Raw genomic sequence first — 15657 nt, forward strand, 5'->3', positions numbered from 1 at the left:
TATTTCCCGTAAGCTGCTTGTGCAAATCAGTAAAGTTAATGCGGCGGCAGAAGTTCTAGCTGTTGTTACTTGTTTTAAACTTACATTTGTCACACCATAGAAGAACTCATACAAACTATGCTCTTTTTTCATTAAAACTGTTGGTAAAATGCTATTCTTATCATGTTAAATGTGTCAGTTTGCTTTATTTGGATGATATTTTATTTTAGTTGGTGATTTTTTAATATTACTATGCATAATATAATATAAAATTGTTAATATTATGTTGTGAAATGTTTTCAATTACATAGCTTTCTTTGAAAATTCTTGCCTTAATGTCAGTGTACTTAATTCTCGTCAGTATCTTCATTTTAAAAGAACACTGTTGAAATTAAACAATATGGGAACACTGGAAAGTTCAGATGACTTTACGAAAGTGATGTGAATCAAAAGACATAAATAAATAGATAAAAAATGAAGCATTTTTAAATGTATGATTTTTTTTCTAGCGTTATTCAGTGTTTGCTTGGTTATGACTAAAGCTCTCATGAACCCATTCTAGACCGTGACTCTACGGTGCCTTGGAAGTCTGACTAAAAAGAGTTTCCTCAGAAGATTCCTTCACAGCAGGCTGTACGGTGCAATGAAAGGTTACGGCAGAAAATTGTAGACACAGACTCCAGTTCTGTCATATATAGTCAGGCACAAATAAGCACAAGGTATTGAAAATTCCCAATAGGCTTATGTAATTTTATACAGTATATTACACTGAGGAAATGGGCAGTTGTTGTTGTTGTTGTTGTTGTGTGTGTGTGTGTGTGTTTGTGTGTGTGTGTGTGTGTGTGTGTGTGTGTGTGTGTGTGTGTGTGTGTGTGTGTGTGTGTGTGTATTGTATGTTTTATGTGAAGGGAGGGGAATGAGGAAGTATAGTATGTATCACGTATTGATGTACTATATATATATATATATAAAGTGGATAAATGAATACATTATGAATTGAAATGAATTTTAAATTGAACACAAAATTAAATACAATTCAATTTTTGTGCTAAATAGAATTTTTTAGGTTCCAAATAATACCATGTGTTCTATAAAATCTTAACAGTGTCATAAAGAAGTTTTTAATAAATATTATGTTATATATTATGTATTATTATTATTGTGCTTTTTACCCCTCTACCTGGCCTTTAATATATTCTAGTCTCTATTAAGGTTTAACCTAAAAGGACTGTCAGAAAGTCATGTCAAATAGGTACATTTATTTTTTTATAGATATGGAAAGTTGTATGAGATTAAATGGCAGTGCTATAATACTAGTTATTGTCTAAATGCATTAATTAATTCTAATTGACATAAAGAAATAAAGCATATAACAAGAACAGGCACAATGAAGGCCAAGTTTCACTAATATATTTTTACAATGATCTATGATACATTTCCGTCCATCTTTAAGTGTATTTTGAAATTAAGTGGCAGTTTCGCTCTCTAAATGATGTACACAAATAAAGAAATACACAAATGAGTCATAGTGCGTCTTTTGCATTTTTTTAAGTAAAAGCAAATAAGCGTACAAAGGTCAAAATGGACGGTATGTGAGACCTTCACAATGTTGAAAAGGAAAAGGTGATAAAAAGTCATGGCATAGCTTTAGCTTTTTACGTCTGGGCATGTTTATGCATAAAACTATAACAGCACGGATCATAAATTGTGGAGGGGAGGAGAGGAGTATTCTCATCTGAGCTGGTCACACTTCTGTTTTAAAAGAAATAGTACTGAGAGTGTGTTGATAAACGGCTCTCGTGAGTCAATAACGAGGAGGTTTTCAAAGGATTATTTATTTGTTTATCTGACAGTCGAATGGGTTTAAGGACAGCAACAATTAAATTTAAATATTAAAAAGGTTCGCAGATGTATTAGACGTTTTAGAATATGACATATGGAGAACGAAGAACCTCTATAATTGGGGACTTTATATACTGTAGTTATAGTTTTTATAATGCAAACGGTCTCAAAGAAAGGCTGTCGAAGCTGCAGATCTGTGGTGAAGCCTCCGGGAGGCGGCAGTGCTCAAACAGTAGGGGGCGCTAGTGCGCTGTTTCAGGCTGCGACCCGCCATTTAAAAACAACCACGGAAGAAGACGGGGAGGACGGGAAGTGTGTTTTGCAGCTGACTGACGGTAGTTTCTAAACAGTGTGCGGTCATGACAGGTGTGGAAACGGTGTGTTTTTGAGGATAAACTGTGCCGAGGCGCTTTAGTTTTGAGACGAATAACCGGCGAGGCGCCATGATGCTACAGACACACAGACTGGAGGTGAGGGGCATGTTGTTTATATCAATACACCGAGATGGAAAAAAGAAACAGTCTGTGTTATTTCCCCCTTCTTTAAGCCTTGACATCACGATTAAATTACTCTCTATATTAAGATATTTTACTTGTCTTAGCTGGGTTACTGTCTGCTACGCTGGTCTTTAGTAGGTCTAGATGGTCTTTCAGCCTTTCTTAAGCCGAAAAGTTCCCAAACCGGGCCGGGAGACCTGGTCTTTAAAGTGTCTTAGTTGCTGAATCAAGCATTAAGCCTCTTTAATAAATGACAGAAAACAAGCCGGAAGGAGTGTTGTACCTGTCGTTGTTTCTCTTCCCACAGTTTTCAGATCGGATCTACTAGCCTCAGCAAACAATGTCCTTTCGTTTTCAAGAGGAGCTCCAACCAGGAGAAGAACACAGGAGCATGATGCTATGACAGATAATGTCATGATGTGACAGCCTTCCTACCAGGTGCTTACCGTGTCCGTGTTAAGATGCCACGACTAGAGGAGGTAGCTAATGTCGTCCTCAGGGTGCCCAGCATCTTGGTGTTGGACATGCTGTATAAATGTGACATTGACAGCTTCACGGATCACCTCAAAGCAAGGACAGAAGATATGCTCTTCAAGTACAAATATGTCATCTGGAACATATATTATTTGGGTAAATATCGTGTGGCCATTATAGTGTAGAGTCGGCTAATCGTGCAGAGTGTGGCATTGATGTTCGTGTGCTCTGCAGGTCACGTAGTGAGCACCGTGGTGCTGCTTTTGCCACTTGGGCATATTATCCAGCTCTACCTGCATGTTCTCTGTGCCCTGCTGCTTTACATGGGTCATCAGATCGTCAGGTGAAAACTACAGTGTTATTTGGCTCATAGCAAGTTGTCTGAAATATGTGAGTAAAGTGAATGGTTTGTTGTAAATTTTTTTTGTACGTTTTTGCTGTGTTGATAGAGATTATGTAAGAGATGAAGCTCGGTATGGATATAATGGTGCACTCTTTCTGGACTCTCCGGCATTGAACCGCTTCGTGACCGCACTCACCAGTAAGTTCCAAGTATCACTGATAGTAATTTTTTAAAATCAAAAATACATAGAAAATATGAATTGTTTCATGTCACGTAACTGAAGAAGATACGTTCCTTGGAGCCCAAATCAAATTGTAGGAAAAACCATTGTGGATTTTTTTCAAAATGCAATAGTCTATTACTATTATCATTGCTTTAAAAAATTAATTTACTGTAATAACCAAATTAAATCTTAAGATTATGCTTTAATAAATCTTAGATGTGCCCTACTTGTTTATTGTTTTTTTTTTTTTTTTTTTTTTTTTTTTTTAATGCTTTATGGTTTGTATTGTTTTATTGGGTATAAACCCAGAAAAAAATAATTTCATAGAAAAGTTATTTTAAGTTACAATAATATTTTATTTTAATATACTTTTAAAATGTAATTTATTCATGTGTAGTGTTTTAAATGACCACTGTTCTTTTACATTTTTATTTATCAAAGAGTCAACAGAAAGTACGACAGGTCACAGAAAATGTTAAGCATTCACAGCTGTATCCAACATTGGTGGTAAATCAGCATTTTACACTGATTATGAAATTATCACATCAACTTGGAAAATGTGATTAAAAAGAGTCCTACCTTTCCATAAAATGATAACTTAAGCCCTTCAGAGCTGTCCTTCATGGTTTTTTTAATGTCACAATCACCTTTGGCATATTTGTGCATATCAATACTGATTGTGACTCTCTCTCTCTAGCTATCTCTTTTTCTTTTTTTTACAATGTGTGTGTGTAATCTCTTGCAGGTCAGATAATAGTCAGTACGCTGTGTGCGTTCCTCATGCGGACTCAGCGCGTGTGGCTGTTCTCAGCACACTTGCTCCCTCTCCTGGCCCGTATGGTGTCTGTCCCTCCGGACTGGCTCCTCACGCTGTCCTCTGTGTCCATGATGATCACAGGGGCCGAGGTGTCCGTCTTCCTCCTCGCAAACCTCTTTGTGCCGTACAGACTGGCCAGAGCCGCCTACAGAGAGATAATGGCAATAGAGGTAAAAACGTGAACACGTACTGCCGCGCTTGCATCTTTTGCACTTCGCCTAGTTCTGCTTTTGTGAATATCTGTTGTTTCTGTAGGTGACTGAGCTGTACAGACTGATGGCAGTCGGGGTGTCCCTCTGGCATGGCTTTGCTGTGCCTGTATTGTTTAGTGTTTTCTGGTTTGTGCTGTTCGGAGTGCAGCTTGTTACCAATTATGGAACTATCACTGCTGTCCAACAGGGTCCGCTACTCTACCTCCTCACCAGGTAAACGGCGGAGTATTCAATCACATTGTATGGCCGTATGAGCTGTGAATTACCTCTAATGTGCTGATGTGTGTTTTTCAGTGTGTCTGAATGCTGTGCTAGCCCGTACTCCCTGCTCGGCTTGACGTTTGTGGTGTCTTACGCGGCTCTGGGACTTCTGAGTCTCTGTAAGTTCTACCTTGGAGGATTTAATGCCCTCCAGAACCATAATGTCATGCACAGGTAAGAGAAGGTGATTTATGTTACCGTGTGCATGTGTTTGTTCAGTTCAAACGTTCATGTTTTTCTATATTGTAGGGGCGTGACAGAAGGAGTGACTCTGCTGCTGTTGGCCCTGCAGACCGGGTTGTTGGACATGGCAGCTCTGCAGCGCTGCTTTCTGCTCTTTATCATCCTCTTTATCGTTCTCACATCTACTCTGCAAAGCATGAGCGAGATCACAGAGCCTGTTGTGTTGGGGCTCGGAGCTAGTAGAAACAGGTATGCGATACTATTGACGGATTGGAGGTATGGTAGTGATGCATGCATAAAATGCTGTGTTTGTTTAAATACAATAACTGCTTTTTTTAATACAGCTGTTTTTGCGTTGATGGTGGACTTAGTCAAATATGAATTTACAAGTGTACCAAAAAAAAAAAGATTGAACTTTCTGTTTAATTCTTTTGTTTAATTCACTGAATAAACAAAGGTACTTTTTATTTTATGCATGCATACGTATATGGATGTGTTTAAAGTTTTGGGGTTAACAATTTATTTTTGAATGAACTTTTGTAAATACAGTAAAAGCAGTAACATTCTGATTTGTGAAACGCTGAAAAATTTAAAATAACCATTTTCTATTTTAATATATTTTTATAATATAATATGTTTGTGTGGTGGCAGAGCTGAACACCAGAAGTTTGATCAAGTTTGTTATGACTACCAGAAAAATACAGTACAGCATTTATTTAATATTTTGCAACATAATTATTATTAAACATATTAATACAATTATATGTGTATATAATTGAATATTCTGAATTTTTATTTAATATTAGCATTTTTATCAGACTCCTCTGTTTAGGTTCAGCAATTTTACTCTAATAAAAGTATAATTAAATTTCTATAATTTAATTAAAGTTTCTATAATTAAATTAAATAACTTAACGTAAATATAGCAGCCTGATTAAAAAAAAGCACATTTTAGAAGAATGTTTTAGATGGTACTTAGAGGCTTTTGCATCTGAATATTGTTTATTTATGAATGAGTGGGCGTTAGCACTTGAATCTGAGAGTCGAACATTATGCCTTTTTTTAATGCTTGAGCAAATCCAAGTGTATCTTCCCGTCTCCACAGGAGTGTGTGGAAGCACCTGCGGGGTTTATCTATGTGTGGCTTTCTGCTGCTGTTTCCTGGATTCATGGCCTACAAGATCTCTCAGTTTTTCAACATGGATTTCTGGCTGCTGATCTTGGTCTCTAGCTGTATGCTCACATCGCTGCAGGTAACGCTCTGTTCGCTGATCCGTTTCGTTTCGTTTTCTGTGAGGTCCCAGCGTCCTGTGCTCCCTTTTATAGGTGACAGGCACTCTTCTGATCTACAGCCTGTTCATGGTGGAGGTCTGGCGCGGCGCGGCCCTGCCCGGACTGGATGAGATAGTGTATTATGTGAATGGAGTGTGTCGGGTGCTGGAGTTTGCCGTGGCTGTGTGTGTTGTGGCGTACGGGGCGTGGGAGTCACTGTGGGGGGAGTGGAGCTGGATGGGAGCGTCCGTCATCATCATCCACTCCTACTGCAATGTGTGGCTCCGTGCCCAGGCTGGCTGGAAAAGCTTCTTGCTTAGACAAGAAGCTGCACGCAAAATCAATGTACTTCCACGGGCCAGCGCGGAGCAGCTGCAGGACCACAATGATGTCTGCGCCATCTGCTTCCAGGTCAGCACAAGCACAAAGTGCAGGTGTTCTGCATCTCATAGTCGGGTAGAAACACGTTTTGTCCTCGACTTGCAACATATTCAGATGTGCTAGTGGAAGTTGCGAGGATGTTTTCGTATTTAAAAAGGTGTATAAACTACCATGTTTACATACTCTCTTATGCTCACCAAGACTGCATTTGATCAAAAATACAGTACAGAAATGCGACATTTTACAATATAAAATAAGTTTTCTGTTTGAATATATTTTAAAATGTATGTCTGTGATGACATTTCAGCATCCTGTCTTTAGTGTCACTTGATTCACTTTAATATAAAAATTTGCTGCTTAAAACATGCTGCTTAATATTTCTGATACACTGATAATACTGATACACTTTGAGCTAAACACTTTTATTTAATATGGACGTATTGAATTGATCAAACTGGTAGTAAAGGTATTTATAATGTTACAAAAATTGATGTCATTGCAATGTTATATTCATTAGAAAATCATAAAAAAAACATGTAGCATGGCCTCCACAAAACAGTGAGCAGAACAAACTAATTTCAGAGTTGATAAGAATAAGAATCATAATTAATTATTAAGGTAACACTTTAGGGAACAAACTGTTTTTTCCTCATTTAACTCCTAATCTGCTACTTGTTAATAGTATAGAGTTGTTAAGTTTAGGTATAGGGTAGAATTAAGGGATCTAGAATATGGTCAAGCAGAGCAATGCATAAATATGTCCTTTATAACTACTAATAAATAGCCAATATACTAGTGATATTCATGCTCATTAGCAACTCGCTTATAGTGAGAATTGATCCTTAAAATAAAGTTTTACCATAATGAATAATTCAAAATTAATTGTGTACCATTTCAGGACAATTTTGACATTGAAGACTGGAGTAACGATGCAGAAATGTCTGCTTTTGCCATCACAGGAATAAATTACTATTATTATTTAAAAAATATTCAAGCAGAAAACTGTTTCTCTGTTTTTGATTGAGTAAACGCAGCAAAACAGACTTTTTAAAAACAACAATCGACATTAATGTAATGCAAATGATAATATAGGATTGAATCGATTTAAAGAAAGAATATAATTAAACTGCGCCCCACAGTGATGATGAGCCTTATCTTTTTCTCACCTGCAGGATATGACATCAGCAGTGATCACATACTGCGGTCATTTCTTCCATGGCAACTGTTTGAGGAAGTGGCTTTATGTGCAAGAGACATGCCCCATGTGCCACGCCTCCGTCAAACCCTCCTCGGCTAGTCCCACGGCTGCAGCGGGCGGAGCTCCGCCGCCCCACCAGAGCCCACCTCCGTCAGAGCAACAGCCCTCTCCCGAGAGCCCTCAGGAGGAAGAGGAGGGAGACGACGTCTGCTCCGCGGAGACAAATTGCGACGAGCCCGAAAGCAAACTCTCAAGCTCTGAGAGGAATCGTAGCGAGGAGAGTTTCCCACACGTGCACTTCGGTGCGAACGGCGATTCCCGGGGCGTTCCCAGCTGCTCACGGCACGGGGGCCCGGAAGCGGCTCCTCAAGAGCTTAGAGAAGCGGACTGAAACCGAAGCTCAGCCGGGGGAAGTGTTAATCGGAGAAACTGCCATGGCAACGAGACGTACTGACAGTGGCAGAGAAAACGGGACACGCTGAAAGGAAGCCATAACAACAGAGGGTTACAAATAATAGAGACAGAGATGCTGCAAAAGCCTGCAGGTGCGTCACTCGCTCGGAAGACGTCCTGCTGATTTCGGGCTAGGACTAAGCTGACCCCAGCACCTCCGCGGCATTAGATCATAGTTACCAAATGATATTCATTTCGGAGAATCTCTCCTTGACGTTTGTTAAGATTTAGAGCCGGATAATTCAGTGATGATCGTCCAGTTCTAAGGAAGACGTGAAGTAATGGGTGTATTACAAACAAATTCCTGTTGGCAGCAACTAATTCTGTGATTTTGTTTTATTTTTGTCATTTGGGCCTTTTCTGTTGAGTTGTTTCCGATGCAGGTTATGGGACGTGTGGATTTCATTCATTCATTAATTTGTTCGTGATGCAGATCTGTTGATATCTGTGCCTCTGACTTCTCTGTATTGCTCCATTGCGTGCTTTTTGTTTGAACTGACTTTATGTAGTTGTAATAAAGAAGTCATGGTGGTTATTCTCTCAGATACGTCATGGTGTGTGTGGATGAGTTCTGCCAGAATGAAGTTGTGAGCTGTGAACAAAGCAGAGATGGGGTCATTGTTATTGGGGAGACTCCAGCTGAGGCTATGTTGAACAGAGCACAAAATAACGATTAAAGGCTTATACGATCACACGGGACGTTATTTCATCTGTGTGATTTGGAGACTCTTCTGTGTCCAGTTTACTGTTTCTTCTATTGACTTAATGTTGTGTGACGATCATGACAACATACATTATTGCACATGTGTTTTTTTCTTTTTTATGGCGTTACTTATCTTTTTAAAGGAGCTAATGTTATGTGGCAGTTAGGAGTATCCCAGTGTTTAAAATCTGTTAATGATATTTGTGACCTTGGACCACAAAACCAAATTTTTCAAATTTTTATTTTAAAATCTGCAATATGAGGGTGCAAAAAGTAATAATGAAAACAACCTTTAAGTCCTTAGGAATGCATATTAAAATTAATATATGCATATAAAATTTAGGAAATATCTTCATGTCATTGTTTAATATCATAATTATTTTTGGCATAAAAGAAAATCAATAATTTTGACCCATACACCGTATTGTTGGCTATTGCTACAAATGTGTGACTTACTGCTAGTTTTATAGTCCAGGGTCGTGTTTTTGTTTATATGCAGCATTGTAATGCTATCCTATTCTTTGTACCTTGAATTAGCTTTTAAATATCATTAATATGTTAAACAAAAAAACCCAAACTAAAATCCTCAACCCTGGGGCCTCAAAATGATTTATTTTTGGGACAAAACAAATTTCCCATTTTACAGTTCAAATATGCCATTGTCCAGGTTTCGCTGTCCTATGACCACTATCTTTGCCTTTCATCTAATTTATTTCAAAGGATACGTTTCGTTTCCAAAAAAGTGCTTCCGGAACCTTGTAAGTTTGAAAGTTATCATTAAAAAAAAAAAAAAAAAAAAAAAGACATTTCATGCGCGTTCAGTTATTAGTGCAGTCCTCCAGGCCTCGAGGTGGCGCTCGGCTCGTCGCTGCGCTTCAATCCGCCCTTTAATCCGCACGAGAAGAAGACGAGTCTAACAACAAGCTCACGGACATCTTGTCAGCTCAGACAAACTGAAAGAGAAGTGTACACACATCAGCGTTACAGTCGCCGACAGGGTCAGGGCCTGTCTGTATTCACGCGTTTGATTGCCGTGTCGTTTTTTTTAGACGTTGAATGTGAGATTTTCTTTTTGACATCCTTGCATTTTTAATGTTACTTTTTATCTAGGCAGCTGGCTAGCTCTCAGGTTAGCTTACATATTGAGAAAGAGAGCGAGAAATAGGGCGCTAGTTATTCAGGAGCCACTACACCCAGTGGGAAGATGGCGCTTAAACGAATCCATAAGGTAAGTGCGAAAATATACCGAGTGCAAATATATCAGACATATTATAAACCAACCTATCATTGAATCTTTTACTAGTCTATCAGCGTGTCAGCGTATTGCTTATCTATGCTCGTTTTTTCTGATACAAGCGACGTACGATTTTTTCCGCTTGTTTATTAATGAGGACTTCAAACCCGTTTTTTTATATTATTATTATTATTATTATTTACCATAAGTCTGTGTATGCAATTTTAACGCGGCATTGTCAACCAGTGTGAATAATGATCTTGACAGCTAATAATTATTAACACGAGACGTTGTAGATGTCATGGGTGGCACTATGAAATGTTTAGATTCCAGATCTATTATATATATTTAATTAATAATAATGATTAAAACGATTACTGTGGTATTGGCTCTTTGCCTCGTGGTGTGGCTACGGTTCTTACCCCAGTTAGTCTCATAAAATGAAACGAGACAAAAGCTAAAATGGTATTTTTGTTAATTACTTAAGTCCGTATTAATGTGAGAATTTTTTTGACGTCGAGGTGCACTTTTTTTTTTTTTTTTTGCTGCTTCTCTTTTAGTTGACCTTTAGGGTCTGCGAGGTTCAATTCGGGGTCCTAAATAGTTTAGTGTCCATAATATGAAGTAAACTTCTCGGGTGATTTGTGAAGTTCCTGCCTGTCTGTAAATGTGCAATGGTAAAGGTCTAGAATGATGGCGGCCTTTCTACCCCCCTGTCATGAAATACCCCCAGGTGTCTTCCCACTCAACAGACATGTTGAAATAAAAATAAACACAGTGCTCCTAAAGTAGGGAGCGCAGACGGACATGCCTGTGGGCTTCAGGTTGTGTTCCAGCTCTTCTCCCTCATGACCCCTCTGGAACTATAAATACACTGTGCTGCTACACACTCAATCTGCCGGTTTCATCTTGCTGTCACCATAGTGATAAAAGAGCAACGCGCCACTATTGACCCCTCGTTATGGAGAGTCTGTGTCTTTTCGGTAGTTCTTCGTGCTTGTGTTTGGTGAAACTCATTCTCCCCCCTTCCCTGCAGGAATTGAACGATTTGGCACGTGATCCTCCTGCACAGTGTTCAGCAGGTCCAGTGGGGGATGATGGTGAGATCGCAGACTTCACATATATTGTGTGGTGTTTACGGATGAACGTGTTTACTGTAAACTAATGCTATGCATGCAATCTCTCCTGCAGTGTTCCACTGGCAGGCAACGATCATGGGGCCGGTGAGTACTATAAAACACTGCTGCAGGAGCATGTTACTGAATAGTTTAATACTGATGTAAAATGTACAAACTTACAAAAATTTTTTAAATGTTTTTGGGAAAATTGTTTTATGCTTGCAAATGGTGCGCTTATTTGATCAGCATTATTCCAAATATTGCGGTTTTTAGTCTGTCAAATGATTAATTGCAAGCAAAATGTTTACATAAAATGTGTGTGTACTGTATATTTGTTATGTACTTTTATGCATATATATATATATACTATATAAACATTATTTGCGATTAATCATTTGACAGCACTAATTTTATATTATTATTATTATTATTATTATTATTATTATTATAATGTAAAGCAGCTGTTTTGGATTTTTAAATATTTAAAATGTAATTTATTCCTGTGATAGTGATTCAGATTTTTCAGCAGCCATGATAATTAATACTTATTTTATGCTGGTTATTATAAATGCTCAGATATATAAATATATATAATGTTTTTAATGTTTCATCATTTATTTGATGTGGAAATCTTTTGTAACATTATTAATGTCTTTACTGTCACTTTTTAAAATGAAAATCAAACTGACCCCAGACAGTAGTGTAAGTGTGCTAAAAATATTTTTCCCTTTCTTTATTTAAAAACAGAATGAAAGTCCATATCAGGGTGGTGTTTTTTTCCTAACCATACACTTCCCAACAGATTACCCCTTTAAACCACCAAAGGTAAGAACTTAAAAACAACACACACACACACAAACACCCGTTTGACTGTATAGGTGTATAACAGTGTTCTCTTTGTGTAAGGTTGCATTTACTACAAGAATCTACCATCCCAATATAAACAGTAATGGCAGTATCTGTCTGGATATCCTCAGGTCCCAGTGGTCTCCTGCACTTACTATATCTAAAGGTACACACTAGGTGTTTCTTTATTAGAAAATGGTAAGAAACAATTAATCCTAATGCTGGAAACACATTAAGCCTATAATAAATGCATAAGCTATCTCCAGTCCACTAATTAGATTTGAAAAGCAACGTAGTATTTTGTATAATTGAATTCCCTGTGCCGTATGTCAGTGACAAGTACGTGTCTACCTCTATAGTTCTGCTGTCCATCTGCTCACTCTTATGTGACCCCAATCCAGACGACCCTCTTGTGCCAGAGATTGCCCGAATCTATAAAACAGACACAGAGAAGTAAGTACAGACCGAAACACAATTATTAATATTTTCTTACACGCATGCGCAACATCTGGTATAGATGTTATTTTTAAATTACATACATTTTTTTAAATTAACATTTAGTTTTAAATTGGTACTCAGCCATTTTTTCTTTTATTGTATTTTGTAATATTCCACTTTGTTTCATTTGAACTTTTTTTTTTTAATCTTTAAAATATATATAAAAAAAACATTTTTGCAATGCTTGAGAAATGTAAGCAATTTAATATATATGGGTCAAAAATGTTAAGATGTCTGCATTGAAACAATTTTGTCCATAGAAACCACTTTAAATGTAAGTAAAGTGTCTGCTTTTTAGGTTTCTAGTAGGTTTTTGAAATATAATGTCAAACTTTGGTTGAAAAAATTGTCATTCATTGCAACACAATATTTATGTCAAAATTTAAACAACATGCATGATAAAAATAAAATAACTAATTAGTATTTGGGGTGAAAGTAATTAATCTTTTAATGTGTCATAAATGTATTTTAGTGGTAAATATGCCTGACAAGATTGTTACACTGAATGACATTTTAGTGGCTAAATTTAGTAAATCAGGGGAAAATGTGTGATATTTTTGTTTGCAATTTAACTTTTTTTATTTTATTTTTTTGTCCCTTTTCTTTTTGGTCCACACACATATTTATTTATTTATTTTTGCTAGAGAAGCCAGTTACATTGTAAGTCCGATCCAGAAAGCTCATTTGAATGCAGGCTGCACCAAATGATCACAGATAATATCAATATGTACAACAAAAAAAATGAAATAGAAAACATGTAATAAAAAAGGGCACCTTATGTCATGCTCTATCAGGTATAATAGAATGGCAAAGGAATGGACAGAGAAATATGCCATGCTGTAGGTGAAAGTCAACTCTGCATTGTGAACATTAGAGGTACTGTAGAGAGAGCGAAGCACTGCAGACTGTTGCTTCCGGTGTGGTGCAGCATGAGCGTGTGGCCACAGCAGGTGTGCATCACTAATACATGCTGTCATGTCTCTTCTGAAATGACTGAGAAAAAGCACAGAATGTTTTCAAGCCGAAAGTCAGAGATATGCTTTTATCTCTTTCAAACGCAGCAGCAGCGTCTTGTGATTTGATAGGGTTTATTTAGTCATGCATTCAACCTCACAGTAAGCATGGCCAGCCATAAAGTCTTACAGCAGCATGGCATTTGTTTTTCTTTTTAAGTAGAAAAACAATGTACAGCTGTAAATTGTAATGGCTGAGCGTTTTTGGTTTGTGTGAGCTAGTTGTAGCACTGCATGAGAAGCATCAGGATGCTAGTAGAAAGATATATCCTACATTAAGGCAAGATACTACAGGCAAAACGCTTTTCCTTTAGCTTTTCATAATGTTCAGACTAGTGCAAAGATACCTACAGTATATTGTGTAAAAGTCAGGGGTTTTTTCAGAATTAGAGTTCAATTTATAGTAACAGAGGGGTTTTATCATGTACTATACATCTGATTTTATGCCTACTAGTTATTTTATTTTTTCTGGCTGCTAACATTTTCTGATTTACCTGGGTTTATGCAATGTTTAGATTTACTTTTGAGGAAATGTATGTAAATAATACATTGATAATAATAGTAATAATCATTAATTTCAGCATTTAAATATAACGTGTGTGCATGCATGTGCTTTTTTTGCAATTCTTAATGTAATCAATCGACTGTGGTGAGGTGTGTGTATTTATTTATTTTTCCTGTTCATCTGAGGTGTCTTGCCTTAAATCTTTAAGTACAAATGTTTATGAACTTGATCAATCGAAGTATATCATTAATAAAGAAGAAATTGCATAGTAACTGGAATCATCAGAAAGCTTTAAAACAGCTGCATTTTGGTTTCATAAAGAGTCACTTGATTTGAAACGTATAATGTTTTTTTTCGGTCCTCTTTGCAGATACAACAGAATAGCGCGGGAATGGACTCAGAAATATGCCATGTGATGTTGGCTGGACACATTTATACACTGTTTGTTCTCTCATGTTTTGGACACTGTTGCAAGACCATATTTCTCCATCTGTCTCTTATGGAGGCACAATCCCAGTTTTCTGCTCAAACAGGAATGCGGGCCTGCTCCTGGCCTTTCCACACTACAGCGTCTTGAAATGGACCTCGCCAGTCTGATGGAAGTTCCTTCACTCTCAGCTCTGCCTATCTTTGATCTTTACCAATCAGCTCCTCTCGCTCCACAACACGTCATGCCTGTTTGACCAGAGCGTGTTCTCTCTGAGCCGCTCGGAGAGAGAACGTCTTTAGGTCGTTCTGCTTTTTTGGGGCCTTAACTCCTGGAGTGCATGCGAACGCAGGAGAAAAGGTCAGATGTTGTACGTCGGTGGGAGATTGGGACTGATTCCTATATCCTGTTTGATTGTAAAGATTTGCAACATTCTGATCAGCTCTTGGCCCAAAACTTTCACAGCCGTGACACCGAGATACAACTTAATCGATTGGCTTAAATATCTATTTAAAATCCCGCTACTTTTTCCTTTCAATAAAGATGTATAACTCATACTATGTGTTTGTGTTTTTCTGTCCGAACTTAACGGTCTGTATTCAGATGAAAATACAAAATGTCTTCACGTGTAAAGTGATTATGGTTTATCACTTGAAATAAACATTTAAGGTCACGAATCATTTAGAATGAATCACCTGACTATTGGTGTACAATAATAGTACAAATTAATATTTATCTACAACATTTTGTATTGTAGGATAGGAAACCGCTGAGGTTTCTTTAATATTTTAGCATTTCTAGTGGGGTGTTTCCTAATTTGAACAAATCTTGTAAATCATTTCTGATCACTTCCACTGACAGACTTGCATTTCTAAGAATAATTAACCCACAAATGAAAACTCATGTTGTTATATAAGTTTCTTTCTCATGTTACACACAAACACAGAGATATTGAAGACTGTCAAAATCAAACATTTGAACCCCATTGACATCCACAGTATAGAAAGAAATACTATGGAAGTAAATGGGTACAAAACATACAAAGGGAAGACGTGAGTACATTATGACAAAATGTTTAATATTTGGGTGAACGCTTGAATGTGTTTCTGTGTTCAGATGCACAGCAGGCAACTTATATAAATACCAAATATGAAAATAATAATAATGTTTTAACGAGT

At 37.3% G+C, this 15657-nt stretch overlaps 2 protein-coding genes across 4 annotated transcripts; both read left to right on the top strand.

Annotated features, from left to right (window-relative positions):
• Positions 1 to 2107: 2107 nt before the first annotated feature.
• Positions 2108 to 8678, top strand: zmp:0000000662 (RING finger protein 145). 2 transcript variants are annotated; one of them, XM_043256102.1, is made up of 11 exons: positions 2108 to 2291; positions 2626 to 2948; positions 3027 to 3135; positions 3242 to 3333; positions 4104 to 4345; positions 4431 to 4600; positions 4682 to 4822; positions 4898 to 5080; positions 5937 to 6084; positions 6158 to 6514; positions 7657 to 8678. In XM_043256102.1, exons 2-11 carry the CDS (start codon positions 2780 to 2782, stop codon positions 8071 to 8073), a joined length of 2028 nt encoding a protein of 675 aa, XP_043112037.1. In that variant the 5' UTR covers positions 2108 to 2291; positions 2626 to 2779; the 3' UTR covers positions 8074 to 8678. The 2 variants fall into 2 exon arrangements, with proteins under 2 accessions (XP_043112037.1, XP_043112038.1); XM_043256103.1 differs by lacking the exons at positions 2626 to 2948; positions 3027 to 3135.
• A 1064-nt stretch (positions 8679 to 9742) lies between these two features.
• Positions 9743 to 15034, top strand: ube2d3 (ubiquitin-conjugating enzyme E2D 3). Of its 2 annotated transcripts, XM_043255993.1 has the most exons (8): positions 9743 to 10066; positions 11109 to 11172; positions 11264 to 11295; positions 11938 to 12015; positions 12097 to 12202; positions 12396 to 12489; positions 13329 to 13410; positions 14423 to 15034. In XM_043255993.1, exons 1-7 carry the CDS (start codon positions 10043 to 10045, stop codon positions 13375 to 13377), a joined length of 447 nt encoding a protein of 148 aa, XP_043111928.1. In that variant the 5' UTR covers positions 9743 to 10042; the 3' UTR covers positions 13378 to 13410; positions 14423 to 15034. The 2 variants fall into 2 exon arrangements, with proteins under 2 accessions (XP_043111928.1, XP_043111929.1); XM_043255994.1 differs by lacking the exon at positions 13329 to 13410 and having other exon boundaries at positions 9745 to 10066.
• Positions 15035 to 15657: the final 623 nt, after the last annotated feature.

This window comes from Puntigrus tetrazona, chromosome 13, assembly GCF_018831695.1.
Source record: "Puntigrus tetrazona isolate hp1 chromosome 13, ASM1883169v1, whole genome shotgun sequence".
NCBI lineage: Eukaryota > Metazoa > Chordata > Actinopteri > Cypriniformes > Cyprinidae > Puntigrus > Puntigrus tetrazona.

Excerpts from the sequence above, each read along its gene's own strand:
- ube2d3 (XM_043255993.1), top strand. The coding sequence starts at position 10,043 with ATGGCGCTTAAACGAATCCATAAG. Across the intron at positions 10,067-11,108 it reads CGCTTAAACGAATCCATAAG|GAATTGAACGATTTGGCACG; the intron begins GTAAGTGCGAAA and ends CCTTCCCTGCAG. Across the intron at positions 12,203-12,395 it reads TGCACTTACTATATCTAAAG|TTCTGCTGTCCATCTGCTCA; the intron begins GTACACACTAGG and ends CTACCTCTATAG.
- zmp:0000000662 (XM_043256102.1), top strand. The coding sequence starts at position 2,780 with ATGCCACGACTAGAGGAGGTAGCTAATGTCGTCCTCAGGGTGCCCAGC. Across the intron at positions 4,346-4,430 it reads GAGAGATAATGGCAATAGAG|GTGACTGAGCTGTACAGACT; the intron begins GTAAAAACGTGA and ends TTGTTTCTGTAG. Across the intron at positions 6,085-6,157 it reads GTATGCTCACATCGCTGCAG|GTGACAGGCACTCTTCTGAT; the intron begins GTAACGCTCTGT and ends TCCCTTTTATAG.